The sequence below is a fragment of the Struthio camelus genome, chromosome 2, assembly GCF_040807025.1.
Source record: "Struthio camelus isolate bStrCam1 chromosome 2, bStrCam1.hap1, whole genome shotgun sequence".
NCBI lineage: Eukaryota > Metazoa > Chordata > Aves > Struthioniformes > Struthionidae > Struthio > Struthio camelus.
The window spans coordinates 47,655,812-47,680,602 of NC_090943.1; the positions used below are offsets into that span (position 1 = coordinate 47,655,812).

The 24,791-nt window shown below is 39.1% G+C and overlaps 1 protein-coding gene and 1 long non-coding RNA gene across 4 annotated transcripts in view; one reads left to right on the forward strand and one right to left on the reverse strand.

Annotated features, from left to right (window-relative positions):
* The window catches only part of LOC138066342 (uncharacterized), a 27,047-nt gene extending 10,640 nt beyond the window's left edge, over positions 1 to 16,407 (forward strand). Inside the window, exons 2-4 of one of the 3 annotated variants that reach the window (XR_011139699.1) lie at positions 4,189 to 4,265; positions 13,273 to 13,306; positions 15,739 to 16,407. This is a non-coding gene — a long non-coding RNA (uncharacterized lncRNA). The remainder of the gene's footprint in view (positions 1 to 4,188; positions 4,266 to 13,272; positions 13,307 to 15,738) is intronic. The other 2 variants (XR_011139697.1, XR_011139698.1) reach the window with 2 other exon arrangements.
* DYNC1LI1 (dynein cytoplasmic 1 light intermediate chain 1) overlaps positions 1 to 23,400 on the reverse strand; it is a 27,614-nt gene extending 4,214 nt beyond the window's left edge. Inside the window, exons 1-10 of the mRNA XM_068935515.1 lie at positions 23,149 to 23,400; positions 22,750 to 22,823; positions 11,345 to 11,461; positions 9,398 to 9,628; positions 5,767 to 5,936; positions 4,506 to 4,599; positions 2,715 to 2,850; positions 2,215 to 2,326; positions 684 to 743; positions 526 to 570 (exon numbers count right to left, since the gene is read on the reverse strand). Coding sequence (XP_068791616.1) covers positions 526 to 570; positions 684 to 743; positions 2,215 to 2,326; positions 2,715 to 2,850; positions 4,506 to 4,599; positions 5,767 to 5,936; positions 9,398 to 9,628; positions 11,345 to 11,461; positions 22,750 to 22,823; positions 23,149 to 23,318 — 1,209 coding nt within the window. The 5' untranslated portion in view covers positions 23,319 to 23,400. The remainder of the gene's footprint in view (positions 1 to 525; positions 571 to 683; positions 744 to 2,214; positions 2,327 to 2,714; positions 2,851 to 4,505; positions 4,600 to 5,766; positions 5,937 to 9,397; positions 9,629 to 11,344; positions 11,462 to 22,749; positions 22,824 to 23,148) is intronic.
* Positions 23,401 to 24,791: the final 1,391 nt, after the last annotated feature.

Genomic DNA, 24,791 nt, shown 5'->3' on the forward strand with positions numbered 1-24,791 from the left:
AAAGAGCCACCTTTATAAGATCATATGCTTCCCATTAAACTCATGTTACTTTTTAAGTTATTTTATTTATATGTTAAATACATTATTTAAACATAGATGATGCTATAGTTTTCATTTGAGCTCAATTTTATGTTGGAGTATAATATTCTTATACTCAGCAGTGCCAGATTTAGTACATAAAACTGACCAGGGCATTTCAGCTGACATACAATTTGCTCCTTGATGCACCTTTGTGACAGAAAGGGTAATCGGCTAGTTGCTTAGAGTCACTCTAATACACAACAAGTAAAGCCTGAAATTTAGCTGTTGCTGCCAGTATGAACAGTCATGCCTAGCTGGAAGAAGCATTATTGTTTCAGAGCAGCGTAAGATGCAGACTTTAATCGCTGTGTGGTTTAATAAATAAATAGAAACACCCAACCACTCTTTAGATCAAAGATTACTTGGTAATGCAGTTAAAAAACCCCTAAACATATGAAAATAATTCATTTTCATGTGATGGGATTTAAGATTCTTACTACTAACCACTGGTCTTCCTGCAGCGGTAGGTGGTTGTTTCGCCAACTGGGACTGCAAAAATAAATACATTTTAGTTAGATAGTACAAATTTGGTTTTGTATTCTTTAACAGAACTTGTTAAATGAAACACTGGCCACTACTTGTTTTTATGGACAGAAAATTACCTGCTGCTTCATAAGAAACACTTGGTCATCTTCTGCTACAATTTCTTTTTCATGAACAAACTGCAATACAAAAACATCGACATCATTTTGACTTAAGGAAAAAAAAAAAAAAAAGTATGTCTTACATTTCTTGGTGAATATGACCAAGGCATTCAATAATGAAGCAAATGTGGTCTGCAGTCAGCATAATATTTTATGCACTTTCTGTATTTATTTTTAAGACTGCTACAGTAGGACTCCATTTAAGTCTAATTAATTAGAAATGAAATAGAATGATCATTAAGTCCTTCTACCTGGCTGGCATAAGGCTCTAGTTGTCCTTGTAGAAAGGCCCATTACATATGCAGTGAAAAAGGAATGAAGCGAGTGGTTACAAGGCATATTCAAAGGGTCTCAGAACCTTTAGGAAATACTTGGTTTTGCAGGCATTTAAAGCATTTGATATACATTTAAGTCTCCCTTCATAGACACGCACACACTCCATTGCAGCATGCTCACACGTCCCTGAGCTTATCCTAGCCTAAGCTTGGTAGGTATTATTTTATGGGTAACTATAGCAAAAGTGATTCTTCACCTGCATCATTATACAGAGACATCTTAGATCCCAGTTCTGTGTATCAAGTCACAAACACTCTTCCAAATAAGCCCACCACAAAACAAACAAAGCTTTGCCACAAGAAGTGTGGAAATCTCAAAATCAAAATTTTGAATCCAGGCCTGAAGCTTATACACACATAAAAAATGTTAGTTGTATTTTCCTTGGCAACCTAGTGTTTGTTTTGTTTTTTTTACACTGCTGTATCTCTATTTCTCCCTAAAAAGACTACAGAAAGGACATAGTATTGGTTTTTCAACTTGAAAGTTACAATCAGTCCCATATTCTTAGCTTAGTTATAAAAAGCCAAAGATACTTTCCTTCAGTAACTTCTCCACACGAGTCCACTGCTGCTGTCATTTTATTCAACAACCCCACATACATTTTCATGTAGTTCTGTCAAAGTCTTGCTTTGAACAGTATGAAAGAAGAATACACTGAACGTATGTAGAACCTGTTTTAACTTGCTTACTTTTGGTTTTACACTGTCTCAAGCTTTGCGTTTGCATAATACGTTTGCATAAAATAAGGAAAAAAATCATGAAGTTATTCATAATTCAGAGCACAATAAAGAGTTCTTAAAAAACTGTAAATTAACCCTGACCAACAGTTAAATAACACTTGGACTTTTCAATACCAGGTAGGTATTGAGAGGGAGAAAAAAGTATATTTGTAGTCTTCAACATTGTAATAGTGCCAGAAGACGACACTGTGTAAGCTGGAGAAAAGCTATAGAGAACAAATGCACACAATGATTTTCTGGTAACTTAAGAAGTTGGAGAACAAAATAAAGATAAGCAAAACACACGCAACGTGGTCTTGTGATAAACTGGAAGCAAAGACAAAGAAGCACTCCCAAAAACTGACAGATAAATAAAAGTATTGAATACCAAAATATTAGCAAAATTACTTTTGTTTTAAAACAGCTCAATTTACCTTCCTGACAGGTGGCTTTGTTATGATATCTTCAAAACTGTCTTCCACTTTTAGTGTCTGAAAGTTCTCATGTAATATTCCTATCTTCTTGTCATTATCCCAACCTGCAGGACTAGATAAAGAATCATTTCGCTTTAAATTCTATTGGTACTTCAAGTTATTCTTGTGCGAAATCCTGATTTGCAGAGCTGAAAGCCAGGAAAGCTGTACTAACTCCCCTTCTTCCATACAAGCTGATTTTAAGCTAGTGCAACTAGTTAGAGATTAGGTTTTGTTCCCTATAATACTGAGGAGAAATGGCTCCTGGTTTAACGTTTCTCTTTGTGGCAGTGAGTATTTGCAGCGTTGAGCCACTGGCACTCACCAAACCCCTAGTCTGTTCCCTCATGAGAATGGTACATTGAACTTTAAAAAGTATAAACAAAAATGGCTTCTATGTTGTTTAGTCTTGCACAAATATATTTTGTAGCCATGTATACATAGTAATGCAGATAACTTACATAAATACTGCATCTTTTTCCACAACAACAGCTGGAACATTGAAAGGAAATCCATATAATTTCTGGACTATATATTTATATACTAAATCAATGTTTTTGTTTTCCTTTACTGAGGTGTAAATAAGTGCTGCCCCATCTGAATAAACTTGTTAAAGAAAACTCTGTTTTATGGTTAGGAAGAGATAGTAGAATGCCCCCCCCCCTTCTTTTATTTTAAAGGATATCTACTTTGTAAAATTTAAAAGAGGAATACAAATTCAATTAGGTAATACAACTTCTATAACATATTTTTGAACAAACTATTCCATAGATTAAATTTCTACAGATTTATTTTAGGCCAACTCATCTGTTGCTTCTGCAGGCTCCTCTCACTTTCAAAGTCCATGGTACCAATGGTTTCACTATGATGTCTTTGAAACTGTCTTCTGCTTTTACTGTCTGAAGGGTTTCATGCAGTATTCCTCTCCCTCATGCATTATCCCGTCCTGCAGGACTAGAAAGAGGTGTCATGCAGCAGCATTAACACTAGTAGCTTCAAAAGTGCCAAGCGGCCTCTCGCTTCTCCTCCTGGGTATTTAAATTATACAGCAATCTCCTTTAGAATCAAATGAAGGTAAACCAGTTGCACTGTGTATCAGTTTGTAAGTTACTAACAGACCAAGAGAGTGCTTGCTACTGTGACATGGGTCAATATCAAAATAATACTGCTTATACACAGGATTTAAAAAAAAAAAAACACCACACACTTCTCTGGCTGCTTTTTTTTTTTTTTTTTTTTTTTTTTTAAAAAGTGAGACATGCCACTAACCTATTTCTACATGCGCAATTCAAATCCTGAAAGAAGGTTATCTAATGGGGCATGATTCACATTCAGTGACAATTTGAACAGAACTCCAAATCGAACACTGAGTATATGGTTACAACAACTAATTCCTATTAATCTTTCCTATTCTTCCTCTGCCAAACCTCATTATAATCATCCATCATTCCATTTTGAAAAATTAGGATTTCACAGCTTTTTGAAGGAAGTAACATCTCAGGACTAAACTGAGAGCTCAGGTTCTTGAACTAATTTTTCATCTGTCAACTACTGTCTTTATGATGGTATTTAAGCTTCCCTTTACCATAGAATCAGCGATGGTAGCACAATGTAGACATACTATTGGCATCTAAACTCTAGATCTTAGCTTGTCTAGTTAAACATTAAACCATATATTGTGCACTTTATTGAACAATGAAATTTAAAAACAATAATAGCACAGTGACAGCTTATGCATGCTGTCTCTCTACTCAAGCAAAGAAAAGCCAGTAGGTCTTTCCTACAGCCATTTCTACTTCCTTCCTTCCCTCATCACATTATCTTGTGGGATTATTAAAGAGAGACTGAATATTCAGGACGAAAAAAGTAACATGCCTTATGTTTATCTGAAACACGATCATAGTTAAGTGAATTGTCTTGTTGTTACCATTTCAGGAAAACAGTCATCTAAGGCTTGCTGATTTCGGAACTTCCTCTTAACATGGAAATGAAGGCAAGTAAAGAAATTAATGGTAAGGGCACATGTTAGACTCCTGCAGCTCCATAAAAGAGTTAATAGCACTCAACAGGAAAAAAAAGAAAAGCTACATTCAATACTGTCTACTGAGGGTAACAGAATCAGACCTTCCTGCTACAGTGAAGGAATTTAGTGTACTACTTTGGTATAGATACAAATATCCTTTTAAGTTGGCCATAACTAATGCAAAGATTTAATCAAGTCATTATTATCCTTATGAAGTGTTAAAGGATACACTGTAAGCAAAACCGTCGGATATGTGACTGAATGAAGTCGAAGTGTTCGTCCCTGTAGTCATGTTCTTTTTCCAGAACACTGATGGCATCACACTGTCAAGTCAAACACAAAATTGATACACCACTTTCAGTTACTGTTGAAGTAGCAGTGCGGCTACACCTCCAGTTCACAATGGGAAGGGGGGGGGGGGGAGCAGGCAGAACAAAAATCTGCTGAGATAGTTTAGAAGTATAAAAGAATTACTTGTTCAGTTAAACTAATATATAACTTGACATGCACGTACTGTGGTCAGCATTAAATTGGAAGTTAAATTGAGTGAGATTTCACATTCACTTCCCCTCTGCCCCCCCACCACCACTATGTGATAACCCAAAGTCTCTGTTGAAGATTGACCCATTGAACGAGAACAGCATTCTCTGCATGATGCTTCTGCATACTGTGGTATTATAGGACATAGTCTTTTTTGCCAGTGACTACCTAGCCCTTTGCAAAGAAAGCCAAAAGCAAGAAATGCAGAGGCAGCAAAAAAAAAAAAAAAGGGGGGGGAGGGGAAGCACAGCATGGGGGATAGAGAGCCAGCAAGTGAGAGCAGAAGCGCTTTTGAGTGCGGCAAACGAGAGAGTTAGCCTTGCAGTGAAGAATCACCATCTGCGTCAAGACGCTTATTCTTTCACTGTGGGCCAGCAGAGGCCGCAGATGCAGTATGCTTCATGCCCATGAGAACCGAAGAGCCAGAAAGAAAGATCACAAGGGAACTATACCAGTTTTTCTTTAGACTGAGAACACTGTTACATATCTAACAGAAATCAAAACAGATCATAGAAGCATCCTAAGAATTAAGGAAAGTTAGTAAAGAAACACTTTACTAACTAGAACCCTCAAATATAGTCATCTTCAGAGAAAGATCAGAAATATTAAAAAAGTAAACTCCAAAACACTGTTTGCGGGAAATGAGGATTTAGCAGACTAGGGTATATTCTAGTTATTTACTGACTAGTTCACTTCTGTGAGCAAAACTAAGTCTGAGGTATTCCTCAGTTCCCTGCAAACTGGTATGACTGCAGGAAAAACTACTTCCAAATTAACATACAATTAGGGCTTCCAGAAGATAGGCAACCCTCAACACTGAACACTTAAGAATTCTTATCCAAGGTATTCAGAATGACTTAATCATGTGCTTCCCACCCCAAATCCACAATTGACAAGAGTTCCTTAAATAAAATATGCAAAAAAAAAACCCCTAAAAAAATGAAACAAACCTTTGTACAAACTACTACTACTGGAATGCCTAAGTTACATGTTAGTGTATCTGCACCCAGGGGTAAAATCACACTGTCATCTTTGTCTTCCTGTAATGAAGTATTTCTTCTCTGTGGAGAAGCTGGAAAATCCTCGCCTGGTTCTATATATTCCTGGAAGTCTCTTACCACTGAAAGTAAAAAGAGTTGTATTAAAAGAGCAGCTACTGTATTATTTCAACAATGATTTCCACTGCCATTGATCTCTAGAACTGTTTATTGTATTGTACTTCTACTTCTTTATGTTGAAAAGAATTGAACATGCCTCAAGTGCTGCCTGTTTGTTTTGTGCAGCACAGGAGAGAGCTTGTAAGTTTAAGAACTGCTTTATCAGCAGGTACAAGAACACGATCAGAGGAAGAATATCAATATAAGGACATTAACCCCATTGTATTTTAATCATTGTGGAATCACTAGGCTCTTGCTATCAACTATTATTACTCAATACATTTCCCAAAGAAAGTCAATTTCCTTGCATTCTTCTTGGTGTAATTAATGGAACAGGTTGTTAGAATAAACAGAAGTAAGCCTCACACAGATTGCTTGGCTGCTAGCTTACACCATTTTGACCTAGAAATCTTATAGCCACACCTTTCTGTCTCTCTGTACAGTTAATCTACAGTAGAAATAACCAAGAAAAATAGAATATACAAGTGTTAGTTACTTAATAGCTTTTAGTAGCGATAGGACATTTGTTATGCAATGGTAAAAGAGCAAGTGCCACTAATATTAGTGTATAAGCATATTATTAGTTAACACCATATTAAATATTTAATATGCTTTTGCAATAGATCAGATATTAATTTAAAATTTATCAAGAAGGATAAGTTAAAATATAACAAGAATTAGCAACAAAGATAAGGTTACAAGTGTAACTCTTTTGTCAGGTTCCAATGCATCCACCCAAGCCTCGAATTATATGGTCACTTCTTATTCCTGCAGTCAAGGATGCAGCATTAGGCATCAACTGCCTGTACCCTTCCTATCACATGTCCTGTTTCATATAGCAGAATCAACATTTGATCTGAAAACACCACCGATTACTTTTCCATGAGTAGCACAGCCTGATTCAGCTAAAAACTCAGGCAGCAAAACAATTTAGCTGAATTGTGCACACTAGCAGCCAATTTCTCTAGTACAATCTCACTGCTTTTTCCCTGATTTATGTTAATCCATCCCTATGTTCTCTGAACTCGTTAAGAGCCCTGTGAGTTCATCTCTAGAAAAGCATTAATTGATTCAACAGGGAAAGACCCATTTTAACTACCTGGAGAAAAAGGCTTATTAGGCCAAGATTATTCAACTTCTGTACAGATTTCAGAGTTTACAGTAACAGGTTGTTTTTTAAAAAAAAAAAAAAAAGATTAGCATCTCTACTTCATCAGTCAGTTCATGAACCCTCCCAGACCCTCCTAAATTGATACTATTGTAAATGCAGAGTTATCATCGAGATACGCCAGCCAAGCAAGCAAAGCTTTCCCCGAGAGCATCCTGTCTGTTCTGGGATAGTCACATGCTAAAATTAAAAAAAAAAAAAACACAAAACAAAAAAAAAAACCCCCACACAATACGCCCAGTACTCCAGTGGAGTCCTAAAATTCCCCTTGCATGTCTATAACATAGTAGCTTTTCCTACAAGTAGGGAAAGCAGGAAAAATGAAGATCATATTCCAGAGTCTTTGAGCTGTGATATACTACATCAATCTCAGGTCTTCCTGGAGACAAAACGGAAGTGACTAGCCCATAAGACATAGCTGAATTCAAAAACAGGAAGAAAGATCCCAGCTCCACAAACAGCTGCTGTTTATCCCCTAACACTTTCCCTCTGCCATTCTCAAGTCTTCACAGGGTCTGTCTTTGAGTGGCGTTAAGTGGCTAGAACTTGAAGATAAACCCAGCAAAATGCCCCCAAAAAACCACATCCACAAACCCTCGTTAGATTTCAGTCCCGTTAGTGAGCTCAGTCAGCTCACAGGAGCCTCTCATGAGCGATGAAGCCGACAAAAGGATAGAGCAGGACCATGCAGCCAGAAGTCAGGCGAGCAAGATTTCTCTCTCCTTTTGGCAGTCGCAAGCTGCTGTTAGCCTAGCCATGCATGAAGCTACACCACAGGAGGGCCAAAACAGAACTTTTTCCAACTCATATCTGGATTGTATTCAGGGCTTCTATTATACCCTGCACACCGACCATCAATATCTGTAGGAATTAGGCTAGATGATAAAAGCACTCAAGATGGCAGACAAAACCTTTGAGTAGCTGTTTTTCTTGTCTCAATTCATCACTTAAGTTTTCTGATTTTCTAGAATCTCACTATTCTGTTCAGTCAGTCAACAAGGCAACTGAACCAGCCGCTAAGCTTTACTTGATAACAAACATATTACTTCCTTAGTATAATCATATCTTCCTCAGTAAAATCATATCTTGAAACTGGTTTGGGGTGTGTGTTTTAATATATGGGAAAGAAAACAAAACACCTCCCCCCCAAAAACAAAAAGAAAAAGTCACACACACACACACAGAGAACCCAAAGCTGTTGCTCTCCTACACAAGTTCTTGTAGTGGAAGATAAGATCGTCAAGGATGACACTCCCCCTACAAGAATCTGTCTTAAAAGAACAACCACAGAAAGCAAGAAAAAAAAAATTCGAGTATCTACAACTAATACCATATGGGCTATTTTGATTACAGCTACAACCTGCATTTCTGACAAATGCTATTCAGCAATTTGGCAATCAGTTGCTTAAAAATGTTGCAGACAGAACAACTTCAGACTTATAAACAAAATTAAAGCATGCTATTTGATCTTGAAACATAGCTTTCCCAGACACTCCTCCTTGAAGTAATTCAAGGGGAGGTGAATGGAAAAGACTCATGTTATGACTGAGATTAGTACCCCCGGGGGGCGGGGGGAAGGCCTTCTAAAATTAACCAGGAGCTATCTCATTATTAAGTTCAGTCAAATAGTTTAAGGAATACTACTACAATAGCCTTATGTTCTACATATTTAAAAAGACAAAACACTGATATAGTTAATCATATCCATGCCAAAACAAAACAAAAACAACCCCACCCACATAGCTGAATTAGCATCAATCTAGTAAAACTGTTAAAGTAGAAAAGGTCCAGGCATTACCAGGCTATCATGAATCCTTTCAACATTTACACTTTTGGTAGGCAGCGAACAAGTCCAAAGTTCTCTAGACTGACTAATTATAGGAATGGTTAAGAAGCTGACACATTCAAGAAGAGTCACGGCTTAATAAATAAATAGAATTTGGAAAAAAAATTGAAACCTGTGAGTTTTTTTCACCTGGATAATCTTATCTGGAAAAATCTAGAAGAAGCAAAACTTGTAAGGTCAACTTAGCTATATTAACTTTTAAAAGCACTTCTGTAAGAAAGGTATATTATCAGTATTGTTCATATAGGTACTTGGAACTTATCTGAAAGTTACCTGGCGTATCTCCAATTCTCAGTTTTAAATCACATTTCCAAAGCATGAAAGAGACTGCAATGGAGAGGTTAAATGGTGCAGAAAGCATTCAGCATATTTGATTTCAATGGATTCCTACATATTTGCAGAATACTCACACTTTTGTTCCATTTCTTTCATTTCTTCAGGAGGAATTTTTAACTTGTCAATATGCTCTCTTACAACACTTGCCCATTTTTGTAAAGAATCCAGTGCAGTCCAAGGCCTAGACATGTCTACTACCAGCATAACCAGAGTGTCCTTTAGAGAGCTTGCCTCCATTGCAAATTTAAGAAGACCTTTGTGATACAGGTCACCATCCAAAATCCATACGTTACATCTTGTTTGATCTACAACGAAAGGAGAACAATTAAGGAGTCTTATTTGAAACTGTCCGCTACATACATAACAGATACTAAATCTTTTTCTTGTATTTTACATGTCTAACAAAAAAAGAAGATATGTTTTATCAGTTAAATGAATAGATACATAATAAGACAGAAAGCTGCAGCTTGTGGAAACCCCCCCCTTCTCCCAAACCCTGAAATTTAAAGAACTCAGATTAATGGCTGATAACGTGTTTAAGACTTTCAGTTATCTGAAAGCGAAAGCTCAAATATAAAATTTTGGAAATGCTGAATGCATCTTAATCATTTTAGAGAGGGAGAATCTTTTTTTTTTTTATCCCCCTCTTCACATATGCAACTTGTTGGGTGTGGGGGGTAATTGGGCAAATTCAACCATTCCTTCTCAGTCCTATGTCTGCTCAGCCCTTAAGGACTGACATCTCCCCTGCAAAATTCCAACATGATATGCCTACATTCCTCTTAAAGAGCAGAGCGCATCTTGGCCTTTCAGAAAACTCGAGTAAAATTGCATATTTTTAATTGCAAATTTTAATGGTTTAGATGGAAAGTTATCAGGTAAAAAAGTTATTCAAGGCTAGTCCTTCCAATCTGAACACACACAACCACCACACAGCTAAAGACTGCTCCACTGTTTCTTCCCCCAAAAGACCATGCTCATATATTCAGAGACCTTTAGTTTCCATTGTGAATTAAAAGCTGGAGATTCAAAGTTAGAGCACTCAATATAGGTACAGTTTGCCTTCAGATTAGGTGTCCCCCCCCCCACTTCACTTGAGTTCTGAGGAACACATTTAAACCAAAATCTCAATCTGTTTCACCCTGTCAAGTCATCTTTGAGACCAACAGTCAGACAGGCAAGTCAGGAAAGTAGACAATTTCAGAGAAAATGGCCTTTCTTCTTCTGGTTCTCCTTCTACCTATATTTGTTCTTTTAATGTGGACAAGAAATCCCATTCCCCCCCCGCCCCCCAAACTCTCAGTATGTCCTTATTCACACCCTGTTCCCTCTAAGCATTGCCTCTAGATAATTCATTGTACTTCTGCAGTGCCTGGTCATACTCTTTCCCTGTCCCCCATGTACACGCATTATCCATTCTATCACTGCAGGTATTCTGAGTCTGGATCTTAAACATCTTTAACCTTGTAGGCATTAGCCAATTCAACTCAGTAAAATCACAGCTTCTACTTTCCCCCTCCAGTTCCGTTTCCCCTCTTCTCCACTTTATATCTCCTTTATCACCGGTTACATTTTCCTACCCATCAGTGCCTTATACGTAGTCTTGCAGACTCTGCTATCGCCAAGACAAAGGTTTTTCTGTATGTCCACAAAGACAAATACTTCCTACAATAATTGGGATGCCAGATAAGAGCCTAGACATTTTCCTGTAGGCTTGACAAATGCGCTTCTGCCAAACATCAATTCAGAATGGGCAGCTAAGATAGTTTTCTTGGTCTTTTCAAGATTTTCACTGACTCTTTGCCTCCTCTATCGCTTCAGTGGTTATTCATGATATCTACTAAAGGTTAATTAGACTGAGAAACCTAAGAATCTCCTCATGATACAAATAATTCATGGCCTAAGCTGGATTCCTGCAAGTAATCTAGAAAGTAAGACATCCCACTTTCATGCCAAATATCACACTACTGAACCATTACTTTCAAACTGTTTTAAAAATATTATTACAACTACAAACTTACCATCTCGATCTTCATCATGTACATTTAAATACAAATACTCCATTCCTCTTCCTTTTTTGTATTCTTCTATTCCTTGAATTTTTCCTATTAAGCTAGTTTTACCTGCTCCATCTTCACCTGGAGAGACAGAAGTTAAATATCACTCAATCTTTAATCAAAGTTACATATCAAAACCCACTTAGGACAAGAAGGGAGCACTGTACTAACAGGGTGACTGAGCAGAGGGCTTTGCCCAACTCATCTCTGTTCAAAATGCATGCCTCCTCTTCAAATCTTATTTCTAGTTAGTTATGAATGCAAGAAAGGTTCTTATACATGCTTAAAAGATAACCTAAGAAGTAGTTAAGCACTTCATGCAATTTCAGTCTTTTGCCTGCAAGAGAAAGATTTTTGTTACCATTTCTGTCCTACAATTCAAGTCACAATAAACTCATTGTGCAATCATAAGAATACTATTCAAAACTCTCATATCAAACAGCATGGAATACTAAGCTGAGTAAGACAAATTGTTCCCTCGCTCTTGTAAGGGTTAGTTTCTATGCATCTTTTCTCTTCTACAACTTTAAAGAAGCTTTAGGAAGGTCTTGCAAAGAGTAAGCCATTGTCTTACATTCTGACACAAATCTGTGTGTTGAGGTACATACACAATGATAAACCTACAATCTAGATCCATTCTCCCCATCCCTAATCCCACCTGTCCTCTGCTCTCCAAAGGGGGTTTGGGATAACTAACAAACCTTGCAGCATAAGCAGTGTAGCTCAACTACTGCCAGAGACTCTTCTTGAAGAGTTTCTATTTCTAAGCATATGTCCTAGAGCTGGAAAACTTCACGTGCCATTTCATAGTTTACAAGAGTAATCAAGCTGAATTTGGACAGTAGGCAAGGTTTTGCTCTAATTTGGGCAGGGTGGGGAGGGAGAAGTTGGGCACATATCAGTTAAGACTGACATTAGTAAATTCTTGGAAATCACTCTCAGGGTATAAAATTAAGGTCAAAAACAGTTTTATGAGAAGTACCAGACCAGTTTCATGCCAAACAGAAACTTTTTTTTCCCAAGTCTCTCCTATACAGGGAAGGTATAAACACTTGTTTTTGACTACATGAAGGGGCGGGGGGGGGGAGTACAAGGACAGTCATTTTCAATGTTACACTTCATGATGTAGTTTTCCCTGTAAAGGAGTTGACCATGATCTTCTAGACAATATTATGGCTACATTAGAAAGACTACAGATATAACCACATACTTAATTGGATGGACTGATTTAAAATTTACCCAACATATTCCCAAGATCACTGCATGAAGTCTTCAATTTAGAGTTCAGATTTAGCTTCTAGGTTGTTAATCAAAACTAACAGAAAGGCGAAGACTATTACTGTAAGTAGCACAGAGGATTTTATTCAATGGAATGAAAAGGCATTTAAAAAAAAAAAAAAAAGAAAGCAAAACCAAAACAACACACCCCCGACAAATAACGCCACAACTGTTTTTCAAGATGTGGTTAAGTGTACAGAAGTTGAGTTTGAAAAGTTTTAATATTTTAACCTATTCAACAGTCAGTGTTTTTAGGTCCTTAATTTCATTAAATCTAGAGGCATCTGATTATAGAGGATTTTAAGTAGACATCAAAAAACAGCGCTGTTCTCTATTCATACACCAAGATTATTTTCTTCTTTTAAATAAAAAAGGATATACTCAAAAGTTCCACTGAAGTAGTGAAGAACTCAAGCTCTTCCACCACAGATGAATTACAATTTCTCCCATACCCCCACCCAAGTACTTATCCAGGCTTCTTAAATTTGTCATCTATAAATAAATGAGGAGACTTTATTAAGAGCTGCTGCACAGGCATGTTATGCTGCTGAAATTGCTATTACTTTTGCCAACGTTTTCTGTATGATTCACTCTGTTATTTTACCTTTTTGAAGGGGCAGCTTCAATTCATTTGTGCCAGCAGAAAAGGTAAGACAACACAAAATTTGCTATTCTTTTTTAAAAAGGAGTTGCACTTAACAGCATTCCCAGTTTCTCAGCATAGCCAACCTCTGGCCAAGTTCTCTTTTATACTAGCTTGTTTTACATAGGTAGTAATAAGGATTGTAGTAAGTTTAGCATCTTCTGCAAAATACATCTTCCAGTTCCAAACAAAAGCAGCTGCAACTTAGGTAGGAGACATCTATGATTTTGTCATGCTTAGACCTTTCCGTAAGGTACATTTAAGCAGTCTAAACTGAAAACATGCGTATATCAATGCTAATATCTGTGCAACTTTATTGTTCAAAAGCATCCATGCTAAATGATATAGATACACTTGACATACATCCAACAAACCCCTTATCATGGCTGCGTGTTGTGCGATTTTTCCTTATTTCTAAATGCCTAAAGTAAACCAAAGTTCAGTGCTATTAAGGTAACTTCTTAAGACAAAGTGACAGCTGGAATTGTATTTTTACTCCTAAAATTGTCCAGTAATTATCTTCAGGGCCTACACGGAAACAAGTATTATCAGTAATAGCATAAAACAAGTTGACTTGATATCAAGTTAGTACCTTTGGTCACATATGCACACACAGTAGTCATCTTAGCTTTCTGTCATTGAATTAGTTAACTTTAATCTCCTCTGTGAACAAGATTCTCTACTACCGTCTCCTTAGCAAACATCCATCCATTTCACAATGCCAAGATCAGGTAGGTGGATCTCTGACACACATAACTGTATCATAACAAGTTACTGCTCCCAGAGAGCAGCTGTCATCATTCACTAGAAAGGCAGAATGATGCATCAATGGGATGTCCAGGGTTCAGTATCATTTTCATTAATAAGTCAGATAAGTGAATAGAGAGTAGTAAAGTTTGCAGATGATATCGGAGAAATCAAAAGCTCTGTAGAGAAGAGGATTAAAACTGTGTAGTCTATGAATAGGACTACTCACCTGCAAGGGTACAAGACAGCTGCCTAGCCAGATGTGCCCTATTCCACAGTAGGTTCAGTTATCAAAAGATTCATAAGCCAAATTAGAGCGGAAAAAGAAGACAAAGTAAAAGCAGGATCATCATATATATGACATGAGGACTTCCTCCTTTTTTCCTTCTCACCAATTAAGCCTCAGTTGAAATACCACACTGATTTGGGAAAACTCATTTTAAAGTAAGCAAAGTAAATAAATTACAGAAAGCCTAGACAAGGGAGACATTCAAAGAACTGTTAGTTTAGTAGAAGTAATAAAACCTAGAGAGCACACAATAGCCTTCAAACACGTACGAACGGTACCTTACTCCAAGCAGAAAAAAAGTATTGTGTTTAAATTGTGGAAGAACCTCTGTCACTTTAAATTAGGAACACACATTCATCAGCAGAAGTGACGACTAGCTGGTTTCGTCTTTGGACAAGAGAGCACACTAAGATTTGAGGTTCCATCTACCTCTTCTCCCCTCCCCTCCCCACCCCCCTCCTTTCAATTCATGATTTTCACCATATTGCACATACCCTTTGAAAATGACAGCTACAAATCAGGTATATTTGCATCCTTTTTATTATTCTATTTTTTATTTTGAAGATTCTAGGTAGTAAAACACCTGAAAAGCCAACATGTTTTGGATGCATCAAATTATACTGGGAAACAGCAGGAATATGATTTTGCTTTCTAGTTACTCTTCAGCCTGAACATACATTAAAAAACAAAAACAAAACAAAACACCCACAGACCTACCCACACTTTAAAACACTGCTTATCTAGAACTCCAGAATATGTATTACAAATCTCATTAGCAAATTCTTAACTGCATGTGCTGTTAACTTCAAGACTTCTCAAAACTTTTGTTGTAATTTCTTTGGAGTATATAGAAGTTTTTTTTTCCCACCAGAGGGGGAAGAAAACATTTGTGAGGAAATTAAAGTCTAATTGCTATATTGGGCTTGATGGGTCATGTACAGCACAGTAATGCAATTAGCACAAGTACTGCCAGGCACATTACAAAGCATGTATGCATTTTTTACTTCTCAGTAAGAATACATACATATAGTATTTGAAATGAACCGTAAGATATTTAAGCACATTTACAGTTCCCGTTACATAAAGCTATATTTACACATTGATATTCAGTGAGGAAACAGAAGTGATGCTGCCAGAAAGCAGTGCTACACAAAGCTGAAGACAAGCAAAAGAAGGGCCACACATTTAACTTTTCTAATAAAGTTGGGCTAGGAAGCAGTTAAAGCCAAAACCACTTAAGAAAAAAAAGAATCTGCTTACACACACGATATTTCACTATCTTGGTGACAAATTGTTAAATTTCATGTTCAACTAAACGAAGACCATTTCCTTTTTATCCCCATACTGCTACACTTTGTTTGTTTGATGTGCTCACTAAGTTTAGTTTTGTGCTTTTCAAAGCTTCTCTGTCCAAGGTGCTATTTTGGCTACAAACTGAAGCTTGATGAAAGTCCTTCTCATTTCCTAGCCTCACAAGAGATATAAGAAGCCATAACACAACTCCCTGCCTGGCTTCCTCCCTTCTCACCCATTCCAGATGAAATGTATGTCTACTGAGCAGAAAATGGAACATAACTAAACATTTTAGCAGAGCAGTCACCCATAGAAGGGGAGGATGAGCAGCGAGATGAATGAATTGCCTTCTGTGGACACAGGCAAGCTATGAACAGCTACTTAAACTGGTCAACCATAAGCTATGAAATCAGTTAAGAGAACTTATGCTCTGTATTAGAGACACAAGTTACTTTGAACTTAATCGAAAAGCTCTGCTATTATCTTTTTATGTAGGCCTTCAAGCTCAGCTTCTCTAAACTTTCAAGTAAACATTTTAAAATTAACAATATTTACTACAAATATTTACTAAAAATATTTGCTATTTTCACATTTCTTTCTTTAGAAGATGAAAAGAGAAGTAGATTTTCATTTGTCTTAGAAAAGACTCAAAAAAGACACATCTCTTAGCTCTCACATGTACATGCAACGTGGTATCTGCAGAATGCACACTAGCTTTGACTTTTTGTTCTCATCTGTTTAAACAAATAAAATATAAAGCATATAACATGAGAAATCAAAGAAGCAAGAGGTGAACATTTCTTTTACGTCATCAGCATTGTCTGTCTGTTCCTCTTCCACTAGGGACTCAGATTTGGTTTAAAAAAACTGTTTGAAAAGCCATAGATGTTGTGTGCAACCATTACCCTCCTGGTTGCCTTGTGGAGTTGGTTTAAATAAAACAAAGAAACCCATGGACACGTCATTTAAAATCCATTTTGATACTGTGATTATGCAACTCATTTCTAGAGAAACAAACAAACAACACACACATGTTCAGGCAAGGCCAAGCAAAACTAGAGAGAGTAGTCCTAATTAACCTCTTCCACCTAAAAAAGGTTTGTTTGTGAACTAGCTTTATACTTTTATAAAACAAAGACAGCTCCTGGATAGAACAATTCAAAATACTCAGCATTAGAGTAATTCCAGTAATAATAAAAAGAATCCACTATTTTATAAGAGAACAAAGCCATCTCACTTAAATATAATAGAATGAAGTAATCGAGCAGAGTCAGCAGACCTGAACTTCCGTTATCAGACAAGGCAAAGAACCCCTCCCACCCACCCCACCCCCCCCCAAAAAAAAAAATCACAAAGTGATTTTATTCCATGTGATGTGGAATGTCCGAATCCTGATACATTGAATAGCCGAGATGTAACTGTAGCATTAATCAGTGTCTTACTAGAATCCAGGGCACAAGTACTACAGCGCTATATATAATACTTTTCACAAGCACAGGCTAATAACTGCTAATGAAGTGCTTTCATTATTAGTTAAATAGATTTCTTTACACACTGTACTAATTGAAAAATGCCTTTTGCAGAACAAGACCAAAAATGCCAAGTTTAGTTTGCTTTCAGGAAAATTAAGAACAAAATTACGTTGATTAGATTCTTCTCTGGAACCGCTCAAAACAAAACACAAGTTGAGAATAAGTAGGTCATATCAAGTCATCAAATAATTAGCCACTAAAGTAGAATTTACTTGTTAAGCAAGCAAACAAACATTGTGCCGCCTTCCCCTTTGCCCACCCCCCCCCCCCGCAAGTTAGTTTTACTGCACTGAATACCTCTTTCCCTCACATATTATTCATCTGCACTTTTTTTGTGACTGAAAAGTTAGGTAACTCTTCTGGGAAGTGCCTTAATTGCAATTCTGCTTTACAACATGAAAGAAAGTAGATTATAGACAAACTGTTCCAGCATACCTTCTCTCAAGTGCTGTAACACAAGAACACGTGGCCCAACTTCAAAAACAGATACAGCAATAATATTGTTACTTGGACTTGGAAAAAAGGAGAGTGAAGCATTGCAGAGCATTCAACAACAAAATCTGAGCAGTGTGCAGTTCTAATGCAGGTTTACTCCTTTAACATAGCATTAAGTCATCTAGTATATTTTACTCAGATTCACTACTAAAATAGAATAACTCCAGGCTACTCTCTAAGAGACACCTTTATCTGTATTCCTGCCTCTTACCTGCCTGCAGAACACAAACACAATTCCTTTCACTGTTCCTCACCTCTGGCACCATTTCAGAGACAGCTCCAGTAACCAGCAGCACTTCTAGTGAAGCAGTGACAAATTAAACACAATTCAATTTTCAAAATTTCCCACGCTGCTCTGACTAAATAGGGCTTACTACACAGCATTCATTTAATTCCGGCTTTTTGGAAAGGTGCTACAGCAGGAACAATACCACCAAGAAATACTCTATAGTACAAAAACTAAGACTGGTTGCAAAACAAGCAATTAGAATGTTATCTATAACACTTATATTTTACAGAAATAAATTTCTTGGCAATTCATTCCTGCACTGACTGAATAAAGTACATATCCTCTACTGGTGTAAGGATTTCAGAATATTACAAAAAGTGTTAAGTTTCAAGGTTAATGTCCCATCAAAACAATTGACGTTTCATAATATAATTCTGTTGACCAAAAAACCTGGCTTATGTTTAGAAGGCTTTTGTCACACGTAGAAGGTAAAGCAGCTGCAAGTTTAGATTTGGGAAGGAGAAAAAGAAGCTTTCTGAATTAATTTCTTTAGTGTTAGAGAATCAAGAAGCATTTGAGAGGAACAGTCAGGATAGTATCAACAAGCAGTATTTCATCAGTTGTAAAGATGAAATGATCACAGGAAAAGACTTGCAGCTATTTCAATAGGAAAAAAATAAAACAGAAAAGTAAATTTGTGCTCATCACTAAAATCAAGTGAGCAAGTTTTATGTTGATTTGATATACTCTCATGACAACTCACAAGGTTATGGGAGAACTTAGTTTTGAAGCTCACTATTGTTCATTGGTCCACCAAAGAAAGCGGCCAACTAAAACAGCTCCTTAAGTACCAATTTTCTACAATAATAGTCATTCCCAATACACGTACACACAGAAAAGTGTACCTGTAAATTAGCTGTAGACTGTGGAACCCTCTTCTCAAGTCTCCTGACAGCCACTGGACAGGAGCAGAGCTCAAAGATTCAGACAAACAGACCTGGCCCTGCAAAGCGAGATGCCTGAGGTAAAGAGAAAACGTGGACACAAGGCAGTCGAACGCTCACTGCCCACTACACTCAAAGCCTTTATTAAATGGGGTAAATACATAAAAAGCACTAAAATGCTAATGATTCAGTAGAAGCATCCAAGTGTGCAACACAAACACCTTGAGTCAGGAGTATGTGTCACTGGATGGTTTAAGATCATTAGACTCGCAGGCAAAGAATCGTACTATGCTTCAGAGATAGGAACGTACAAAACAAATCCAGACAGAAAGCAGCTATTCAGTTCACTCGCAAGCTAGGGAGCCTGTTTTCTTGTGCATCTTGGAACGTCTCCAAACATTACTGCTTGAATGCATGCTGCAATTCATTAAATAAATGATTAGTCTGGGTTTGAATTCAAGCTTTTATACGTTCTACAGCCTTATGGATTTCATCCATATGATAGAAACCTAGAAAAGTGACTTCTTAGCTGTTCCCTCTATTATAATTACTAATTCAGGTAGAACTGCAGTGGGAAGAGAATGAACGAAATGGGCCCAAGTTGTAAGCATTAATCTTCTCATTATACTCAAAAAAGCATTCATGTTTACCAAAATTTCCTCTGATCAGCTAGTTACCTTTATTACACATGCAAACATGAGTCCAAGAGAAAGAAAAAAGGAAAGAGAAGGAGAAAAAAAACCACACACACTCCTTTGGACATCTGCAGAAAGTAGCTGGAAACGGCACTGAGAGCAGGCAATTTCGTTATGGTTAAGGAAGCAGGGATCTCTTATGTTTTCTGCTGCCACAATTTGCTAAATGAGCCAGCTCCAGTCAGTATTACAGAACTGTCTAGAAATCAGAATATACTTGGCATAGAGAAACATTTAGGAAAGCCTGCATTTTTATCATTTGTCCATACAGCAACAGAAAAATGCTTCTACACTATATGCATTGCCAACTAAAGTTCAAAGTCTCCATGGAAAAACAAGTATTTAGACATTTTTCAAAGTGAAACACACTTTTGGAGAAGCACAACTATAGCTTAGTCATACATACTTTTTGGTCAATTTTGAGCAGAGTTACCATTACTATATACTAACTCCCACTCCACAAGACACTGCATCATATCTAGAGATTACCATTTGGCATTATGAGTAAGGAAACTTCACAAAAAGCCAGCTATACTTGTGTTCATGGATAAAGCACGGGCATCTAAATAATACCTTTTTTTTTTTTTTTTAAATAAAAAAAAGGCTATTCCTACCACAGTTCCCTTCAGTTATTTCTGCAATATCTTGAACCATCTTCCAGGTTTTTGAAAATGAGATGTTAATACAGATAAAAATAAATACTGAAATAGCAGAATTAGTATGCCAGACATAACCAGGTTCCCAGAAAAACTAGACATGCAAGTATATACAGTGTTTGAAAAAACCTGGACACTGCAGGCAAATTAAAAAACTTGCCCTGTCAAACAAAGAAACACTAAAAGGTTGTTTGGGGCGGGGGTGGAAGTGCATTGTGTTAAAAATAAGCCATCATTCATGATTATATATCTTGTATCACCTGGGAACTTTTGACCAATATACTGTTTACCTTCTCTATCAGTAAATGAGTAAAAAACATCAAGACTCTTGTCAGCTTTACAGACCCCACTTAAAAGTGGCAAAACTGAAGATAGTTAGGACAAGGAGCAGTCAGTTAGCATTAGCATCAAAGCCTAATAATACAAAGCTATTTAAGGGAAGAAAGCTTAAAAGTAGGAGAAATGTGAGACAATGGAGAAACTGCAAACAGATGGCTTGAGAACTTAAAGAAACAGAACTTCATGTCCTGGAAACCTGAAGCTGTCTAATATGGAACACACAAGACCTCTCCTTTGCCAGTGCCAATGTGCTTCAGAGACAGCATCCTGGCCTGCAACTGAACATGCAAGTGTAACATCCGGGTCACGTATTCTCACAAAGAACGCAACCATGGTCCTCATTGCCCCGTATTCTCACAAAGAACGCAACCATGCTCCTCATTGCCCAGTCCTCAGATCTGATGCTCTTTTGCATAAATATGCGTGAAAAACTGTTTTTTTTTTTTTTGACCATGGCCTTCTAGAAACCAAGAGTCTTAAGAAAGAACTATAATTTATTCTACGAAACTGTGCATCTTGTAAAAAAATACACTGTTCTTAAAGTGTTATATTAAGTTAGTCTATAAGCTTCACATAAAGAGGTAGACAGCAAGTTGCTATGTAACAGATTAAATATCACAAATTAAGTGAACACTTGGAAACATTCTGTAACATCCTCTCTAGTTTTGAAGGATGCACAGTCTCCAGTTCTTGAGTATAAAGGATGGCCAGCATCCCATGTGCTAGACTACAACGAGAGAAACAAACAAGAGTATCATCTTTTTGGCAAGTATCACAGCTTGAGGAAGAATCTTCCAACTTCAGCAAGGACAGTTGTCCAATTTAGTTGCAAAGGCTCATGTAAAAAGCTGCCAATTATTTAAAAATTTTTCCTTTTTTTGGTTTAAGATCAACAGGCCTTCCAATCGCAATATTTTCCTTAATTACACAATCTACAAAGCAACAAATTAAAAGAGTAATAAGTCCCATGTCAGGTTCATGGGACCATCCCATCATCCTTGCACAATTTTCTGCTTCACAGTGAATTCTAAGTCAACACTTAACTTTTTAACAGGAAGAAGAAGATCACAGTAATTGCTCTAGGACTACAAAGAGAAAAAAAACCCACCAAAAGAAAAAAAACCTTGAAAAACCTCAAGACATTTCAGAAAGACTACATAGTGGATGAATCATGCTGTGCATAAACTGGAGTCCACAGACCTTACTTATGGTTTCAACCATGTTTCCTAACACTAACACATAGGTCTTTTGGGGAATGGGGAGGTTGGCAAAGGAGGCAAGAAACAGCTAGTGTACAAATACATCCACTCCACACTTACTGGATTGTCTACTGCTGGCAGTTAGTATTTCATAGTCCTTCAGCCAAAAAAAAGAAATATATATATAAAAATATATAAGAGCACCCATTTTCCCTTCTTCCCCTCAAAGTTTTTAGTTTTGCCTGAGAAATTATTATAATTTCTTTTCTTTCCTTCAACAGCGTGAATAGTAGTTGGGTCTCCTATTATTCCCCTATCACAAGTCCCATTCTGTAACTTCTAATCCTTGCCAAATGCAAGGTTGGACTAACGCACTGGGTGGAGATAAAAGAACACAATGAAAGCCAGCAGCAGTAAACGATGCCGCCGTTGCTGCACAACTTGCTGATGATGTTACTGCTGACAAGCTCAGCGCATGTGGGCAGGACGCAACCAACACGCCTGAACAGTTTACCCCTCCCACTGGCCAACAGAGAGCAGCCGTCATTCATACTGCACGGGCCACGGAAGCGATTTTTGTGTTTGTATGACACACCATAAGGACCATTGTACAAGCGAGGGAGACTTCAGAAAATGCTGAAGGAACCTCACAAACCCCAGAGTCTACACCCATCAGGGCAGACAGTTTAAAAAAAATACCTTTCAAAGCCACGCTTACCTAATAAACTACGGGTACGTGAAGGAAGGAAGGACAGTAAGGGTGTTATGGCGAGGTATCTAAGATGAGTGGGATACCTAAAGCATTTCAGGGAGATCCTTACACTCCGTGCAATAAGGAGCAAAGACATAATGCAGGGGAAGAAGCGAGAGGGTTAAGCCAGCACCTTGCCACCATCAAAATCCCTCCCTTCCTTCGGGCACTAAACAGGAGAGGCTCCAGATGCCCAAGAGAGGGCTGAGAACGAGCCTGCATGCACCCGGGAGGGGGAAGGAGAAGGAAAGGGACCGGGATCTGGACGCTTTTCCTCACCCAGCAGCAGGACGTTCTTGCCCGAAGGAAGCTTGGACCTGGAGCGGGTGGACACCTCGCTGAGGATGCAGGACCTGGCGCGGAGAGACGACAGCGCTTGGCGAGGGAGGACAGCGGTTGGGTCCGGCTTCCTGCCGTCCCCCCACCCTCACCACCTCCCGCGGGGGGCCGCGGGGGCAGGGCAGGAGCTGACGAGGGGGAGGAGCCCTCCCTTCCCCTCCCCGCCCCTCCCGCATCAGCCCCCTCGCTGAGGGGGGGGGGGCTGAAGGCTAAAGGGCGGAGGAGGGAGGCGGTTGGGCAGACCCCCCCCCCTCGGCGGGGCAGCGGGTAACGCTCGGAGGGCGGCAACGGCCGGCAAGGCGCCCCGGCGCCCGGCCGCGGGGCGGGGTGGGCGGTTACCAGAGGTTCTGCCCATCGTCCTCCTCGCCGCCTGCCCGCAGCTCCGCGTTGTTGTTCGTCGTGGCCGTAGCGGCGGGAGAGGAGGAAGAAGAAGAAGAAAAACCGGCAGCCGAGCCGAGCCCGGGCGAAGAGGAGCCGAAGGAGCTGGCTCTCCCCACCGCCGCCGCCATCTTCGCTGCCTGCTCCCCGCCTCGCCGCCTCCTCGAGACACGGTAGCGGGCGGCGGCTGACAGGAACCCGGATGTGGGGAGCTGGGGCGGGGCGGGGCGCGGGCAGGGGGCGGGGCGCCGGGGCCGGGGCGCGCGGGAGCGGCCGTTGGGGGTGCCGCGCGCCAGCGCTCCGCGCCGCCAACCGCCGCCCCTGAGGGACCCCAACTGCCCCTCAACCCCCCTCGGCCGCAAGCAGAGGCCGGGGGCTCTCATGCCCCCAGGTCTTCACCGCGCGGGCTTTATCAAACACCGGCGAGAGAAGGGGGGCAACAAGCGCCCTTCCTTTGGGCTGTCGCCGCCGCAGGCCCCGGCCCCACAGGCAGGGCCACGGGTGGGCTGTGCTCGTGCGGGTTACCGGCGCCAAGTACTGCTGGGGGGGGGGGGGGGGAGTGCTGCTGCTGCTGCTGTGCGCCGAGTGCCTCTTGCTGCCCAGTCGCTGCCCAGCGCCAGCCCCCAAGGAAGCACCTTGCAGCCAAGAAAACGAAGTTTGGACAGGGGTAAGCCATGTCTTTTTAGGGGGCAGGATGGCTGTGTCTTCTCCGAGAGGCCTGCCTGTTGTTACCTCTCATAAGTATCGCTTTAGAGTTGGGAAAAGGTGGGTTAAAGCACCTTCCTTTTCTATAACTCAAGTCTTGCTAGAAGTCCTGCAAGAAACAAACAAGCACCTCAGCTCTTTTTCCTCAATTTACAGAGGTAGCATATGTCTGCTAGGGTGACACACGAACCACTTTCAATTCCATAAAGATGCGATGGATGAGTTTTGTCTCTTTGATTCAGGGAAAACATAACCAGGGGGACATCTCCTTATGTACCTGTCAATTCTTTCAAAGAATTTACCTTCCCAGAGTCTCTATGGAGATGCCTGAAATTAGTGCCGGAATTAGCATCTCATATATGGCAGCAGTTTGTACTTAGAAGTTTTTGTGCTACTGTGTTTTTAATTTTTCCTTTTCCAGAAAGGATTGCTTTTTCAGCAGTATTTTACAAGACAAAAATATAATGCATATTTTAACTCACGTATTCCTCTCAATGGTTTTCTATTGCTTTGCAACCCAAACTATGGGCATTCCTTTCATATGTTGTTTTAATGAAGAGAGGTGAAATCTTGTTGGAACTCATGGGTCACCCTTCATGCATGACAGTAAATTTCAGTTAAGGTCCTTTAGGTATAAGATATCTGAAACAATGGGGGCCATACCAAAAATTACAGGTACATGTCATCATACATGCAAAATTATTGGGCAGAATTATTTTGTTGTGGACAAAATGCAGATGCAGAAAACCGGATACTTTTTGGTGGAGATGTATAAGCAGAGTGACCAGCAGGGAGATGCTACTGAAAAGCTTGCAACATGACCCTAAGTTTTCCCAAGACACAGGAACAAACAAGCAGCTTTCCACTGTTGAAAGGGGGAGTTTCTGCTCCTAGCTCTT